At 50.0% G+C, this 14,550-nt stretch overlaps 1 protein-coding gene across 1 annotated transcript in view; it reads left to right on the forward strand.

Annotated features, from left to right (window-relative positions):
- The first annotated feature begins 4,390 nt into the window (after positions 1 to 4,390).
- The window catches only part of LOC144277476 (complement C3-like), a 52,269-nt gene continuing 42,109 nt past the window's right edge, over positions 4,391 to 14,550 (forward strand). The window contains exons 1-5 of the mRNA XM_077838241.1: positions 4,391 to 4,461; positions 9,817 to 10,009; positions 12,350 to 12,512; positions 13,177 to 13,247; positions 14,264 to 14,358. Coding sequence (XP_077694367.1) covers positions 4,391 to 4,461; positions 9,817 to 10,009; positions 12,350 to 12,512; positions 13,177 to 13,247; positions 14,264 to 14,358 — 593 coding nt within the window. The remainder of the gene's footprint in view (positions 4,462 to 9,816; positions 10,010 to 12,349; positions 12,513 to 13,176; positions 13,248 to 14,263; positions 14,359 to 14,550) is intronic.

The following is a 14,550-nucleotide window of genomic DNA, read 5'->3' on the forward strand; positions in this document are numbered from 1 at the left end:
GTGTCTGAAATTCAGCAAGTGTGCCTAGAAGCATGCAGTCCCTGGATATTTCCCACAGCAGCGCCAAGGTGGCTCGTTAATCCTACAAATCGCACATATTGGACACACTGCATTTCTTTCACGTTCTTTCTGTAGCAACTTGTGGCAAATTTCGGTGACCAGATGTCCCGATAAAATTGGGACTGTCCCGTTATTTAGTTGTTTGTCCCACGTCCTGACCGATGTACGGTCGGGACGCCATTTGTCCTGATATTTTGCTTCAGTGGCACGCCGGCTTTTTTATTTTTTTTTTTGTTTGGGGCAGCAAAAAACCTAGAGCCGGCCCTGGTGAGCCTGTGGCTGCCCCCCCGCATGTGTCCTCATATTTTCTTCTTGTCATTTGATCACCCTATGGCAAATGGTATAAAGTGCAGATCTTAAACTGCAATTCGTGGGGGCCGCCTCAGGCTAAAGTTACTGTTCTGATGTTTATTTCTGTTTTCCACGTCGCGCTGTTTGGCTTTCGTGTTTTCACGTTTCACTTTTCATCATCGCGCCGATCTCACTGAGAGCATTGTTTTGATGTGTTGTAGAGCAGCGATTTAGTACGCACTTGAGTGCAGGCTTTACGAAATGGGGCCCAGAAATAGCTTTTGGGAAATGACTGGACTCCTCCTCCTACCTAATCCCCTGACTTCCAATTACATTTTTCAGGAGTTCCCTTCCTGAACTTTCAGAAGTATGCGCTGAAGTGAACCAAATACTTTATTTCATAAGTTGAAATACACCCCTTGAATTCTGCTTGCAGCTCTGGTCGCCCCATCTCAAAACAGGTGTATTAGAAGTGGAATAGGTACAGAGAAGGGCAACAAAAATGATGAAGGGATTAAGCTTCCATATGAGAAGAGATTAAAAAGCCTGGGGCTCTTCATCTTGGGAAAGAGATGACTAAGGAGGGATACGACAGAGGTGTATAGAATCAGGACTGGCACGGAGAAAGTGACTAAGGAAGTGTTATTGACCCCTTCACGTAACACAAGAACCAGGGGGTCACCCCATGAAATTAATGGGCACCAGGTGTAAAACAACTAAAAGGAAGTCCTGCATACATCATGCAGTCAACCTGTGGAACTCATTGGCAGGGGATGTTGTGAAGGCCAAAACTGTAACGGGGTTCAAAAAGAGAACTAGATAAGCTTATGGAGGTTAGATCCATCAATGGCTATTAGCCAAGATGGTCAGGGATGCAACCCCATGCTGTGGGGGTCCTTAAGCCTCTGACTGCCAGATGCTGGGACTGGCCGACAGGGGATGGATTATGTGATAATTGCCCTGTTTTGTTCATTCCCTTTGAAACAGCTGGCTTTGGCCACTGTCGGAAGACAGGATACTGGGCTAGGACCATTGGTCTGACCCAGTATGGCCGTTCTTATGTTCTTATCTTAATAATCCTCTTTCCACTGCTGGGAAGTCATCGTTAGGACAGAAAGGGAAAGATGAACCCTTTCATTGCAGGGCCACTGATCCCCACCAGTCCTAGAATAGTCAGAGAATTATTGTATTTGCCAGGCAGAGTGGACACGGTCCAGCCTTTGTCTGTCTTCCCTATTCAGATTGTAAACAGTCTCTCATCATGAATCTGTGCAGCACCTGGTACAATGGGGCCCTGATCTCAGCTGGGGCAGGGGCTGTCCCTCACTAAGTTTCTGTGCAACGCCTGGCACAACGGAGCACTGATCTCAGCTGGGGCATCTAGGCACTGCTGTGATACAAATAATAACAAATATTCATTCATGACGGCACAAAATCTACTTGCCCTTTGATAGTGGGACAACTAATGATGTTTTACCCACCTGTTAAAATAAATTTGCAAGGCTGGTGTGTGGATTATGGATTAGATATTGTATACTCACCCCCAAATCAAGACCGGATACCTTTCTGGAAGGTATATGCTTTAGTCAGTCACCAATTATTGGGCTCAATACAGGGGTAACTGTGTGAAATACAATAGCCTGTGCTTTGCAGGAGGTCAGTCTCGATGATCAAATGGTCTCTTGAAAATCTGCGTTTTGGACTAGATTTTGCCTCTGTCAGTGTAAATCAGTGTCATTCCACTGATGGGAGTCGGGGCAAACGGCTTGACATCAGCTGAGGATCTGTTCCCATTCAGTACTCAATACTCATTCAAAACAGTAACTCCACTGAGAGCAGCCTGTGATCTGACCCTGAGTGTATAAATTAACCCTTTATGGAAGACACTGCATCTTGCTGAGTGTAGGTACAGTGCCTAGGACAGTGGGCCCCCGATCTCAGCTGGAGTTACCATAATACCAGGCCACGAACACAACTTGCTCCCCTGTCAGCCTGATGGAAAAATTAAAATCTTGCTTGTAAAACAAAGGGTGAGGCTGATTATAACAGTAGATTCAAGTCTTACGCGTTGGGCTCACACCCGGATTTGGGGCCAGGGCCTCGGCTGCTGCAAACCAGCATTGCTCTAACGAAGTCAATAGAAGTAGGGTCGTTTACGCCAGCTGAGGATGTGGCCGTCTGGCTTTAAATGTAGCTAATAATGGCAGCATCTGCCCAGTTCTGTATTTATTATTCATATAGCATTAGCACTTCGAGGGCCCAGCATGCTAGGCGCTGGTCATACATAGCAAGGGGCAGTGGCTCTGTCCCCGAGGTTCATCATCCAGAGGCAATGCGAGAGGTCACACCGCAGGTCAGGGGCAGAGCCTGGAAGAGAATTCAGATCTCCTGGGTCCCAGGCGACTGCCTTAGCCATGATACCATGTTGCTTTTACTTTCACCGCTCCCATTCCACTGAGCCCTCCTTGGTCCCGCTAGCCATATGGTATTGTCACCGCTCAGACTTGTGACACCCGTTGTTAGGTAAGCCCAGTTGGCTGCTTAGCCGTAAGTACATATGTTGCAACTGGATGTCTTTGGATATTGTCCAGACTGAAGCCCTGTCCAAATACCACTGCCAGGAAAAGAAACCTGTTACTGGAAGCCAGCTGATAAGGTGCCTTCCCCCATTAACCCTTCCCTGGTTTGCAGTGGTTTGCTTTTACCCAGAGGAAGGGAAAAACAGACTCTGAGATGAGTGATCTCAGTGGGGCTAGGCGGGTTCATACCAGTGGAGGATCTGGCCCAGAGATCTGAAGGTCTGGTTCATCAAGGAGGTTAACCTCTAAAAGGCCAGGTACTGGATTACAGGGTTATTGCAGGTGAAAAGCAATAGGTTAACCGGTGCCTGTGCAAATTGCTGTTTCGAGCTTCAAAGCAACCAAAGGGATTTTGATACCCATCCGCCATTAAAATGTGTCTGAATCCTCTCCATGGCTTTGAAGATGCCAACCAGGATGTATTTTTCAGGGGCACAGGAAATGCCACACCAGATCAGATCATAGGGTCATCGCCAAGCATGGCTATTACCAGACATTTCAGAGCCAGGTGCAAGAAACTCTACTGTGGACAATTATAGCCTGCCCAGGGGGACATTACCTCTCATGTGGCAATGAGTTCTGGAGCCTAATTCCACATTATTATTTCCTTTGATCAGTTTTATGTTACCTGACAGTAGCACCCAAAGGCCTTCTTTGTGCTAGGTGCTGTGCAAACATACAAAGCAGGTGCAGCTGATGGGTGATTGAACATGCCGGTGCCCTCTCTTTATTAGCACTCCCACCATTGCTATCAGCAGCGTAGATTCCCTAATCGAGTGTAGAGGAGTCCTGGCCTAAGAGACAGTTTCTGCCCCAAAGGTTTTACAATCCAAGCGAGTGGGATAGACAGAGAGATCCACCCTTCTGGGACTCCCTTGAGGACTGGGACCGCTTTCTCTACTGAAACATCCCAGGACTTGCCCAAGGTAAAAGAGGGTCAAAAGGGAGATCCAGGAACAGAATCCAGGAGTCCTGATTCTCAGCCTGCCCCCTCATTGTAACCCAGTAGATCCCACTCCCCTCCCAGAGCCAGGAATATAACCCAAGCGTCCTGACTCCCAGCCCCGAGTGCTTTAACACACTTGAACCTATTCCTCATTCACAGCTGGGAGCAGAACCCAGGAGTCCTGACTTCCAGCCCCAATTCTCCATGCTAGGCCTGAACTGTGGTATTGATCAGCGCCCCACCATTCTGATCTGTGGCTAGCACCTTGGCATGGAGTAAACACAAGCCCAGCCTCAGGTCCCTAATTCCAACTCCAGCCCTTGGAAAGACAACTAAACCCTTGTGTCAAGGGAGTGAAGAAAACATCTTTTGTTCTGAACTTTTCCCGTTTCCTGGGCTCCTCCTGGTCACTGACTAACCCGCCCAGCTGTTTGCACAAGGGCTCATCTTACAGGCAACTCTGAGGATAAATAGCCCAGGAGGAGCTACTTCTCCTCACCCTCCTGTCCTCACCATGGGGGGCTCTGCTCTCTACCTGGTGGCCGTGTTTGCTTTCTACTTCCCGGCTGTTTCTCACAGCCAACTGTAAGTACCCCCGCGCTTCTGCCACGGTGATGAGGATATTAACCAGGATTTGTTAAATGGCTCCCAATGGAAACAAAGCTCAATTTTCCTCTCTTCTCTGCTACTGTGTTTGGAGTGGGAACAGGTTGCAGAAATTCTCTTCCTCACCTGGTCCAAGCCTCTTCTCCCTCGCTCAGTTCCAAGGCTAATTTTGGGGTTTGGAAGACGGAATTTTTTTTAAAAGAATAAACTGAATTTTGAACTCACTTGATCTAAATGAACCAGGTGTAGACAGGGAGTAATTCCATTGAAAACAATGGGGTTGCACCCCCCTGAAATGCACTGAAATCAGTGGGGTTGTCTTTCCCTTGGCTTCAGTGGCCTTTGGATTAGGCCCTAAAAGAAACCAGAATCAGGTTCTACAGGGCCATATTTTGAACTCCTTGCTCAGTTTCTATATCCACAAGACACCCAGTGGGAATAAATTCTATTTTCAGTATGTACTGGTGCAAATCTGGAGTAACTCCACAGACTTCAACGGGTAGTTAGTTACACTGGAGTAACTCCACTGGCTAAGGGAATTGCTTATGGTACATGAGGCAGACCAGAACCCAGTTCACTTCCAAGGGGCTGGTGGGCTTCCGAAGCACAGTGGTCCACCGCTTGGGCGCTGCACTGGGAGTCAGGACTCCTGGGTTCTATTTCCAGCTGTTGGAGGGAATGTGCCTCAGGGGCCAGAAGATGGGAATGGGAGTTGGAGCTCCTTGGTTCTACCTGATGCTCTCACAGGGGATGTATCCTGGAGACGCCTAGGTTCTAGGAGGGGGATGATGTCTAGTGGTTAGAGCCGGGGGGTGTGACTTGGAGTCAAAACTGCTGGGCTCTATTCCCAGCTGAGTCACTGACTGGCTGTGTGACCTTAAGGAAGTCCCTTCCCTTTTCTGTGCCGGCCTCTCCCTCCTCTGTGAAAGGAGGATCACGACACTGTAAAGTGCTGCGAGATCTATGCTTGGCAAGTACTTTGAGTTTGACCCCGGGGCTAAGCTTCTGTTGTCCATCTGACTGACTGGCTGCCTGGCATGGTTACTGCCTCCCGGCCTGTTCATGTCTGTGCTGGGGTGGCCCGATGAACAGCCCCGAGCCAGACCAATAGCCCATGTGCTTGGCTCTAAAGCTGGGAAGGGATCTTGGTGCAAGGGGGTGGCAGCGATAAAAGGGAGGAGGCAGGAACAGGTAGTTTGATTTGATTTGGTGCCGCCCCCTGTGGCCAGGCCAAACGATGGACGTGACACTGAGCGGGAGACAGAAGGAAACTCCGAGGGATGTCTCCCTTCAGAACTGCAGGGATGGAGCTGCTTAAAGGTTCATCCTACCTCAGGGGCCTGCTGAGCCAGTGAGAAGCCAGCAGCTGCATGAGAGATGCTTTGATCTGTCAGGATGACCAAACTCACATACGAAGCCTGTGTCGGGTCCCCACCCTCCCCATGGGGCGGGAGGGGCTGCCGTCCGGACGCCAGACTTCGGGGTGATAGACAGACGTCCGGATGGGGGTTTGGGTTTTGCAGGGTGACCCCACTGGGAATGCACCACGGTGGGCTGCAGGCCAGATGTGCAGACCTCGTTGCAGCTTTCCCCAAAGTGTTCCAGAGATTTATGAAACCTGTTTCTGAGCCTGGGCCAACTTTCAGGAAAGGAGGGAGGGGTTCCCCCAGGAGGGAGAGAGGAGATTTGGTAGGCACCATGCAGTGCTCACTCCAGGTCTCAACCCTGACCTGTGTCTCTAGGATTTCTAGAAGGAACATCAGGGGCCTACCTGGTCCATTTTGACCGCGTTCTGGTGCATGGCTGGTACCAAGCGGATGCCCTGCTTAGATGCTCCTGGTATTGCCTGAGGAAGCGATGAGCAGTAAACGTGGCCCATGCTCGACGACTCCCCAGCGCAGCATGCTCCTCTCTAGGAAGGGTCATAGAATCATAGAATCTCAGCGTTGGAAGGGACCTCAGGAGGGTCTAGTCCAACCCCCTGCTCCAAGCAGGACCGATCCCCAATTAAATCAAGCCTGACCTTAAAAACTTCTAAGGAAGGAGATTCCACCACCTCCCTAGGTAACGCATTCCAGTGCTTCACCACCCTCCTAGTGAAAGAGTTTTTCCTAATATCCAACCTAAATGTCCCCCACTGCAACTTGAGACCATTACTCCTTGTTCTGTCATCTGCTACCACTGAGAACAGTCTAGAGCCATCCTCTTTGGAACCCCCTTTCAGGTAGTTGAAAACAGCTATCAAATCCCGCCTCATTCTTCTGTTCTGTAGACTAAACATCCCCATTTCCCTCAGCTTCTCCTCATAAGTCATGTGTTTCAGTCCCCTAATAATTTTTGTTGCCCTCCGCTGGACTCTTTCCAATTTTTCCACATCCTTCTTGTAGTGTGGGGCCCAAAACTGGACACAGGACTCCAGATGAGGCCTCACCAATGTCGAATAGAGGGGGATGATCACGTCCCTCGATCTGCTCGCTATGCCCCTACTTATACATCCCAAAATGCCATTGGCCTTCTTGGCAACAAGGGCACACTGTTGACTCATATCCAGCTTCTCGTCCACTGTAATCCCTAGGTCCTTTTCTGCAGAACTGCTGCCGAGCCATTCGGTCCCTAGTCCGTAGCAGTGCATGGTATTCTTCCCTCCTAAGTGCAGGACTCTGCACTTATCCTTATTGAACCTCATCAGATTTCTTTTGGCCCAATCCTCCAATTTGTCTAGGGCCCTCTGTATCCTATCCCTACCCTCCAGCGTATCTACCACTCCTCCCGGTTTAGTGTCATCTGCAAACTTGCTGAGGGTGCAATCCACACCATCCTCCAGATCATTTATGAAGATATTGAACAAAACCGGCCCCAGGACCGACCCTTGGGGACTCCACTTGATACCGGCTGCCAACTAGACATGGAGCCATTGACCACTACCCGTTGAGCCCGACAATCTAGCCAGCTTTCTATCCACCTTATAGTCCATTCATCCAGCCCATACTTCCTTAACTTGCTGGCAAGAATACTGTGGGAGACCGTGTCAAAAGCTTTGCTAAAGTCAAGGAACAACACGTCCACTGCTTTCCCTTCATCCACAGAACCAGTTATCTCATCATAGAAGGCAATTAGATTAGTCAGGCATGACTTGCCTTTGGTGAATCCATGCTGACTGTTCCTGATCACTTTCCCCTCCTCTAAGTGCTTCAGAATTGATTCCTTGAGGACCTGCTCCATGATTTTTCCAGGGACTGAGGTGAGGCTGACTGGCCTGTAGTTCCCAGGATCCTCCTTCTTCCCTTTTTTAAAGATTGGCACTACATTAGCCTTTTTCCAGTCATCTGGGACCTCCCCCGATCGCCATGAGTTTTCAAAGATAATGGTCAATGGCTCTGCAGTCACATCCGCCAACTCCAACACATCCGCCATGCTCCAACACAGCATCGCTCTCTCCCAGGGGCACTGGAGTCAGCACGAGCTCAGACGGGAGAGCTCCTTCTACCGAGCCCCCACCCCTCTTCCTGCAGCACAGCGCCCCCTAGCACCGCACTGGGGCATTGGGGTCAGCACTGATTGCTAGGGGAGAGCACCCCCTGTTGAGCCCCCACCCCTCTTCCTGCAGCACAGCGCCCCCTAGCACTGCACTGGGGCATTGGGGTCAGCAGGGACTGCCAGGGGAGAGCGCCCCCTGCTGAGACCCCCCACAGTGCCAGATTAAAAAATTCTGGGGCCCTGTGTGCACTATGGAAATGGTGGGTGAGTGTGTGACGGGGGGGGGGGGGGGGGTTGGGTCCTACCCCTAGGGGGTGGGAGGACCTAGGAGGGTATTGGAGAGTGAGCCCCCCCCCCCCCCCCCCAGTCACCCCACATGGTGGCTCCTGTCCCATGGGGCTGGCCTGGCTCCCTGCTCCAGCCCATTGGCTGTCACCATAGTGCACTGGCGGGGGTGGGGCCTCAGTTCCCATCCTAGTCCTGGCACCATCGGCTCGCCCACCTGAAAGTGGACTGTGATGGGCCAAAACAAATAATCTGACAGGCTTTGTTCCCTCCCCTCTCCTTCACCGGGTGGACAGGCACCCCCAGAGATGGGGGCCCAGTGTAAGAGCACTGAATACACGTGGGTTAAACTGGTCCTGCCCCCACCAGCACAGCACTAGCCTCCAACTGGGGCAGCAGGATCAGCATAGAGTTGGAAGAGAGCACCCCCTGCCGAGCCACCACCTTGCTCGTTGCAATGCAGCACCCCCAGCACCATGCCGGGGCATTGGGGTCAGCACTGACTTACAGGGAAGAGCATCCCCGACTGTATCGGTGTACAGCTGGGCACCCCATTTCAGAAAAGTGACAACAGCAATGTCTTTTATGACAGGATTAGGTCGGGGGACACATCCACTCACAGCAGTTTTCCATAGGGACGGGAGCACATCATGTCCTGAACTTTTCGCCTACATGTGTGTGCGTATGATCTTTATCCGGTATGAAAAACTCAAGTCCAATCGTCTGTCACCCTTCCTACTGGAGTGACACACAGACAACTTGGCTGACATTTAGCAAAACTTTTTATTTCCCCCCAGGCCTACTTCCTTGTCAATTCACAACACCGTGGGTGATGTAATCAGTCAGTTATTTCACCTGGAAGACGGCAACCCTGATTTAACTCCATTGCCTGAGGGGGGATTTTCCAGACAGCCTAGGTGATTTAGGGGCAAAGTCAACTGGACTAACAGAAGGGCTTGTTTCCATGAAGAGTTAGTTCACAACAAACCGAAGTGTAAATCTACCCCACACTAGCCCACTGCACACTAACTGTCTGTGTGGACACTGTTAATGTGTACTAACAGTTCCTTAGTGCACTTTGTCTTCGTGCACCTTGGGCCCCGAATACTGTGGCCCTGCTGCAATTTTTAGGCACCAGCTCGATCAGAGCTAACACCTGTATGCCCGGGTCTACATTTAACATTTACGTCAACCTAGCTACATTGCCCAGGGCTTTAAGCAGCAGTGTAGTTAAGCCAACCTAACTGCCGGTGTAGATGGGGCTCGGTTGATGGAGGAATGGATGGTGCATTATCTACAGCGAGTAGAGCCTGTAGTGTAGACAAGCCCTATGTTTACCCAAATTGGGAGTCACGCCTCCCAGTGGCTGTGTAGACATACCCCTAGGGGCAGGAGCTGTCTCTTAGTCTGTGTTTCTTACTATGCATCAGTCGCTGCTGGGATTTTGAGATGCTGCTGTAAAGCAAATAATAAATTATAAACCGTGGTAACAAGCCTGGTATAAAACCTCCTTCGGGATGTGGTTTTAAATACTGACTGAATTAATCACATCGACCTTTTTGCCATTCACAGCTACTCCCTGATCACGCCCAATATCCTGCGGGTGGAGAGTGAAGAGAAGGTCGTGGTGGAAGCCCATGGCCTCAATGCCCCAATCACGGTTACAGTCACCGTGCATGACTTCCCGCATAAGAAACACGTCCTATACCAGGTCCGAACCGACCTCAACACTGTGAATGGGATGATGGGCACAGCCATAATAAAGGTGGGTAAAACCCCAGGCTCAGGTCATCCAATGAAACAAAGGGTATAATTTTCAACAGTGTCCCACTCATTTTAGGAGCCTCCAGTATTTTGGCTCCCCAACTCTGCAATACCGAGGCATTCAGACCCCGTCCAGGTTGGATGTTGTTCCAGAAGAGACACTCTAGCCCAGCACGAAGTTATGAGTTTGAAATGCTGGCTCAAAGTCTCTGACCTGTGTTTTACATAGGGCCCTATCAAATTCACAGTCGTGAAAAAGGCATCATAGACCATGAAATCAGACCTCCTCTGTGAAATCTAGCTATTGGAGGGGAGGAGAAGGGGCAGGGCTGGGGGGTGTCCCAGCCGGGGGCTCCTACCATGCCCCTGGCTTCAGCTGTTAGTCCCCTCAGGGCTGGTGAGGGACATGACTTACTGTTACCCTGCACAGCTGCTCTCTGCGGGAGAACAGACCCATGTCTGCCCTGTCCCTCCCCAGCCCCAGTGAGATGAGCAGCTAGGAGCCCCTGGCTGGGGCGCTCCCAGAAGCACGGGGGAGATCAGACCCACCTCCACCTCTGGGAACCTCCTGCGGCTGCAGGAAGCTGAAGTGAGGGTGGCAAACCTATGACCCCCCTACAACAGGTTTGTGACCCCCCTCCCCATAAATCCCTTTTGGGTCAGGATCCTCCCAGTTACAACACCCTGAAATTTCAGATGTAAACATCCCAGAACACGAAATTGACTAATTTTCAAATCCTAGGTCCATGAAATTGACCAGAATGGACTATGAATTTGGTTGGGCCCTAGTTATACAGGAGGTCAAACGAGCTAGCTGATCATGTTGGTCCCTTCTGGCCGTAACATCTACGAATCTATTAGTGATGGGGGACGTATAGCTAACTAGTTAGATAAGCACTGTGGGGGTCTCTTATTGGGGACCTAAAAACTGAGGTGCCCCTAGGGTGACCAGATGTCCTGTTTTTATAGAGAAAGTCCTGATATTTGGGGCTTTTTCTTATATAGGCTCCTATTACCCCCCACCCTCTGTCCCGATTTTTCATACTTGCTGTCTGGTGACCTAGGTGCTCCAAATTAGGAGGTAGAAGAAAAAGTTGAGAGGAAGGATGTTCGAGTGGTTAGGGTGCTAGCCTAGGACTCAGAAGACCTGGGTTTGATTTCTAGCTGTGTCACAGACTCTCTCTGAGTTCTTGGGTAAGTCACTTAGTTGCTCTGTGCCTCAGTTTTCCCATCTGTGAAATATTGATAATAGCGCTTCTTTCTTTTGCTGGGGGGCAGGAGGGGACATGCTGTGAGGTAATAATATACTGGGTAATAATATACTGACACGGTAATAGGGGCCATATAATAACTTAAATAGATAAACTGAATCACAGTGAGATCTAACAGGAAACCACACTGGACAGATATTAATTCCGTTGCTTAATGCATGGCTGGGAGATACTCAGGTATTGCAGTGGTGGGGGCGGTACAAGAACCTGTATTGAACAAAACATGCAAATGACATGATTTTGTTCATTTTTTGGCATTTTCCATTGCAAATTAAAAAAAAAAAGACGACAATGAAATGGTTAAAGTCACAAGAGTTTTGGTGAATACCTTGGTCTTGATTCCTGTTGACACGTCAAAGCCAATTATTTGTGTCTCAGCTGACTTGGGAGCTACTTCATTCAATGCACCGAGGTTGTGTGGTCAGGTACATAACCATACGCACTAGGGCTCGTGTTTGCACTGCCTGGGAAACTTGCTCAGAGCTTGCCAAATCCTGTCCCTAATCTGCGCTGGGCACAGCATCATTTCTGGGTGGGGTTCCCTGGTGGAGCAGGATTCTCATTTTGACTTGATCCAAAGTCCTGGCCAGGAATGGAGAGTTGAGGACAGTGGGAAGGTCTCTAAGATGTTACAGTTTTAGGGGAGGACAGTAGGAATAGTCGGGAGCACATCAGTGCAGTAGAACTGGCTTCAGCAGGGCACCCATGGGATTCCCTTTGGTTCACAAACATTCCATATAACAGGAGGCGATGGGATAATGGGTACAGGGCTGTCCAAGTGGTCTGGCCTGACTCACTGGTGGTGACCTACGCTGACTCTGTGTCATCCTGGGAATCCCCCTCCACCTGGGGCATTCCCCAATGAGGAGACCCACCATCTTCTGGCAGCTGTGTAAGCTGCTGGAGGAACTGCATGTAGAGCAGGTTAGTAAAAGGCCATGACTTCTTATGGATTCTTTCCATGTATAACGTAAGCATCGTTAACACTGCAAAGGTCTTTTGCGTAGAGCATCCCTTGTGGTGGTGAGTAAAAGCAGGAAGAACTTATCCATGCTCTTCTTCTCACGCAGGTTCCCACCAAAGAGATAAAGAAAGATTCCAGACAAAACCAGTATGTTGTGGTCCAGGCTAAGTTCCCTCAGCAAACCCTGGAGAAAGTGGTTCTGGTCCATTTCCACAGTGGATACATCTTTATCCAGACGGATAAAACCATCTATACACCTGGGTCTACAGGTACTGCCTTCCCCTGGTTTCTTCTAATGGGAAGGGGTGGGAGCTGCTGATGTCATGCCATATCTACAGCAGCGCTGCGGGGTCCATCCTGTGCATATGGCTTTGCTTGTTTGGTTGAAGATGGAGGACAGTTGGAGCAGAGACTTTGCCACCACCAATTTGCAATATTTCACCCTTCACCATCGTCCCAGTTGGGATGTCCCATTGAGTGTTAGATACCGAAAGACTGGGTGGGCCATGGGATTGAGAATGGGCGATGGAACTTTTCAAATCCCAGTGACTGGTTCAGCTCCATCTTGTACTGAGATACATGCCCCCATCTGACAGCCGTCCAAAGCCTGTGTGAAATAGGGGCTGCTAATCCCAGCTCATTCAGAGCAGGACAGGTCCCTGCAATGACAAAGCCCTCCCACCTGGTACTTAGGGACAGGGGAGAAAAGCAAGACAACGCCCTAAAGAAAAAAGCCATGGAGATCTCCGACTTTAGAAAGAGGCTATTGTGAAACAACCCCTGATGGGGGCTGATGGCTCAGATCCTCCATGGAGTTAGGCACCGAACTCCCGTTGGTTTCAATCGGACTTAGACACCTAAGTAGCTTTGAGGATCTGGGCCAAGGTGTTTATCAGTTAACAACGTCCCTCTCTTCTCTCTTTATTTTCTCAGTCCTCTACCGGATCTTCACCGTGGGTCACAAACTAGAACCAGTGACCAAAACAGTGATAGTGGAGTTTGAGGTGAGGTCGCTGTTCTGAGTGAGCCCGTGGGGGGATAGGTGGGTTTAGCCACTTGTCTGGGTAACGTGCAGCAATTTAATGTGTCTGAGGAGGCTGCATACAACCCCTGCCTGTAGCAGCAACATGGTACACCTGGGAGAAAATCAAATGATTGTCTGAGGTCCCTCCTTGCAAACCTCTGGCATGCAAATTCTCCTCCAGTCATGAGGGAGGTTACGAAGTTTGCAGGGGCAGCAGCCAGGCAGCTCTCGCGGGAAGTCCCATGGTTCTGCAGTGGTGTTAACCCTTGAGGAAAGTTGCATGGAGTTCTTCGGGAAGAGCCAAGCAGGTGATTGTTTGGGAAGGCTGAAGACAAGGAGCCACTGCAAAGAGCCCTTTGAAGGATGTGTAAAGTGGTGGCAGGAACAGGGATTAGAGCTCCAGGCTTTAGTCCTCTTAAGGCCCTTTCCACTGGGCTTTATGATCCATAAAATAAAGTAACTCAGCTGCAAAGCCCTGGGCAATAATTCCCAGGGGGTTCCCTCACCTCAGCCAGCTGGGAGGGGAGAAAACACGCCTGTCCCTTCAGTTCCTCTTTGACTCAGTTTCCCCTTTCTTTGACACTCTGCCCTGAGCAGCAGCATAACCAGCTGGGGCCTTGAGATGGGGAGCAGCTGTGGTTGGCAGAGTGACCCAGCCCTTTGGGCAGCTCCAAGGTTTGCAGAAAGCTCAGGGTTAAGCCTGGCATCTGCAAGATTCTGCCGTGGAGGCTCTTCAGTCTTCCCAGCTGCTTCCTTGAGTTCTTTGGTGGCCTCGCTGAGCTATCTCAGAAGGTCAGGAGAGATTTGTCAGTTTTTCCAGGGTCTCTGGCTTGTTAAGAAATTCAAACCAAACAGTGCAAGCCAGACTGTTACATGCTATTGTTGGAAGTATGGAGAACAGTCCACTGGCCCAGGAATGTAAATGTGGCAGATGATGCTGTTAAGAGCTATTGACAGCATTTTTCTCCCTAAACTCTTAACTTGTTTACTTTTCAGACCCCTGAGTCCATTATTGTCAAGCAGATTCCCATCTCCGCCCCCTTGAAATCAGGCATCTTCTCCCTGAACCACAACTTGCCGGAGATTGTCAGGTAGATTGCCCTGATGTTACTATGCCTGGACAGAGCAGAGCTTTGCAGGAGTTGGGCAGAGAAGCAGAAGAGATGATGTGGAGCTAGTTACTGTGTGTGGCCCATCAGCTAGATCATCTCCTACAGGCATTTCCAAGTGATGTGGAGAAAACAAACTCTCCTGCCACATACCCAATCTTGGCATAATTTGAT

This window comes from Eretmochelys imbricata, chromosome 20 (assembly GCF_965152235.1).
Source record: "Eretmochelys imbricata isolate rEreImb1 chromosome 20, rEreImb1.hap1, whole genome shotgun sequence".
In the NCBI taxonomy this organism is placed as follows: Eukaryota; Metazoa; Chordata; order Testudines; family Cheloniidae; genus Eretmochelys; species Eretmochelys imbricata.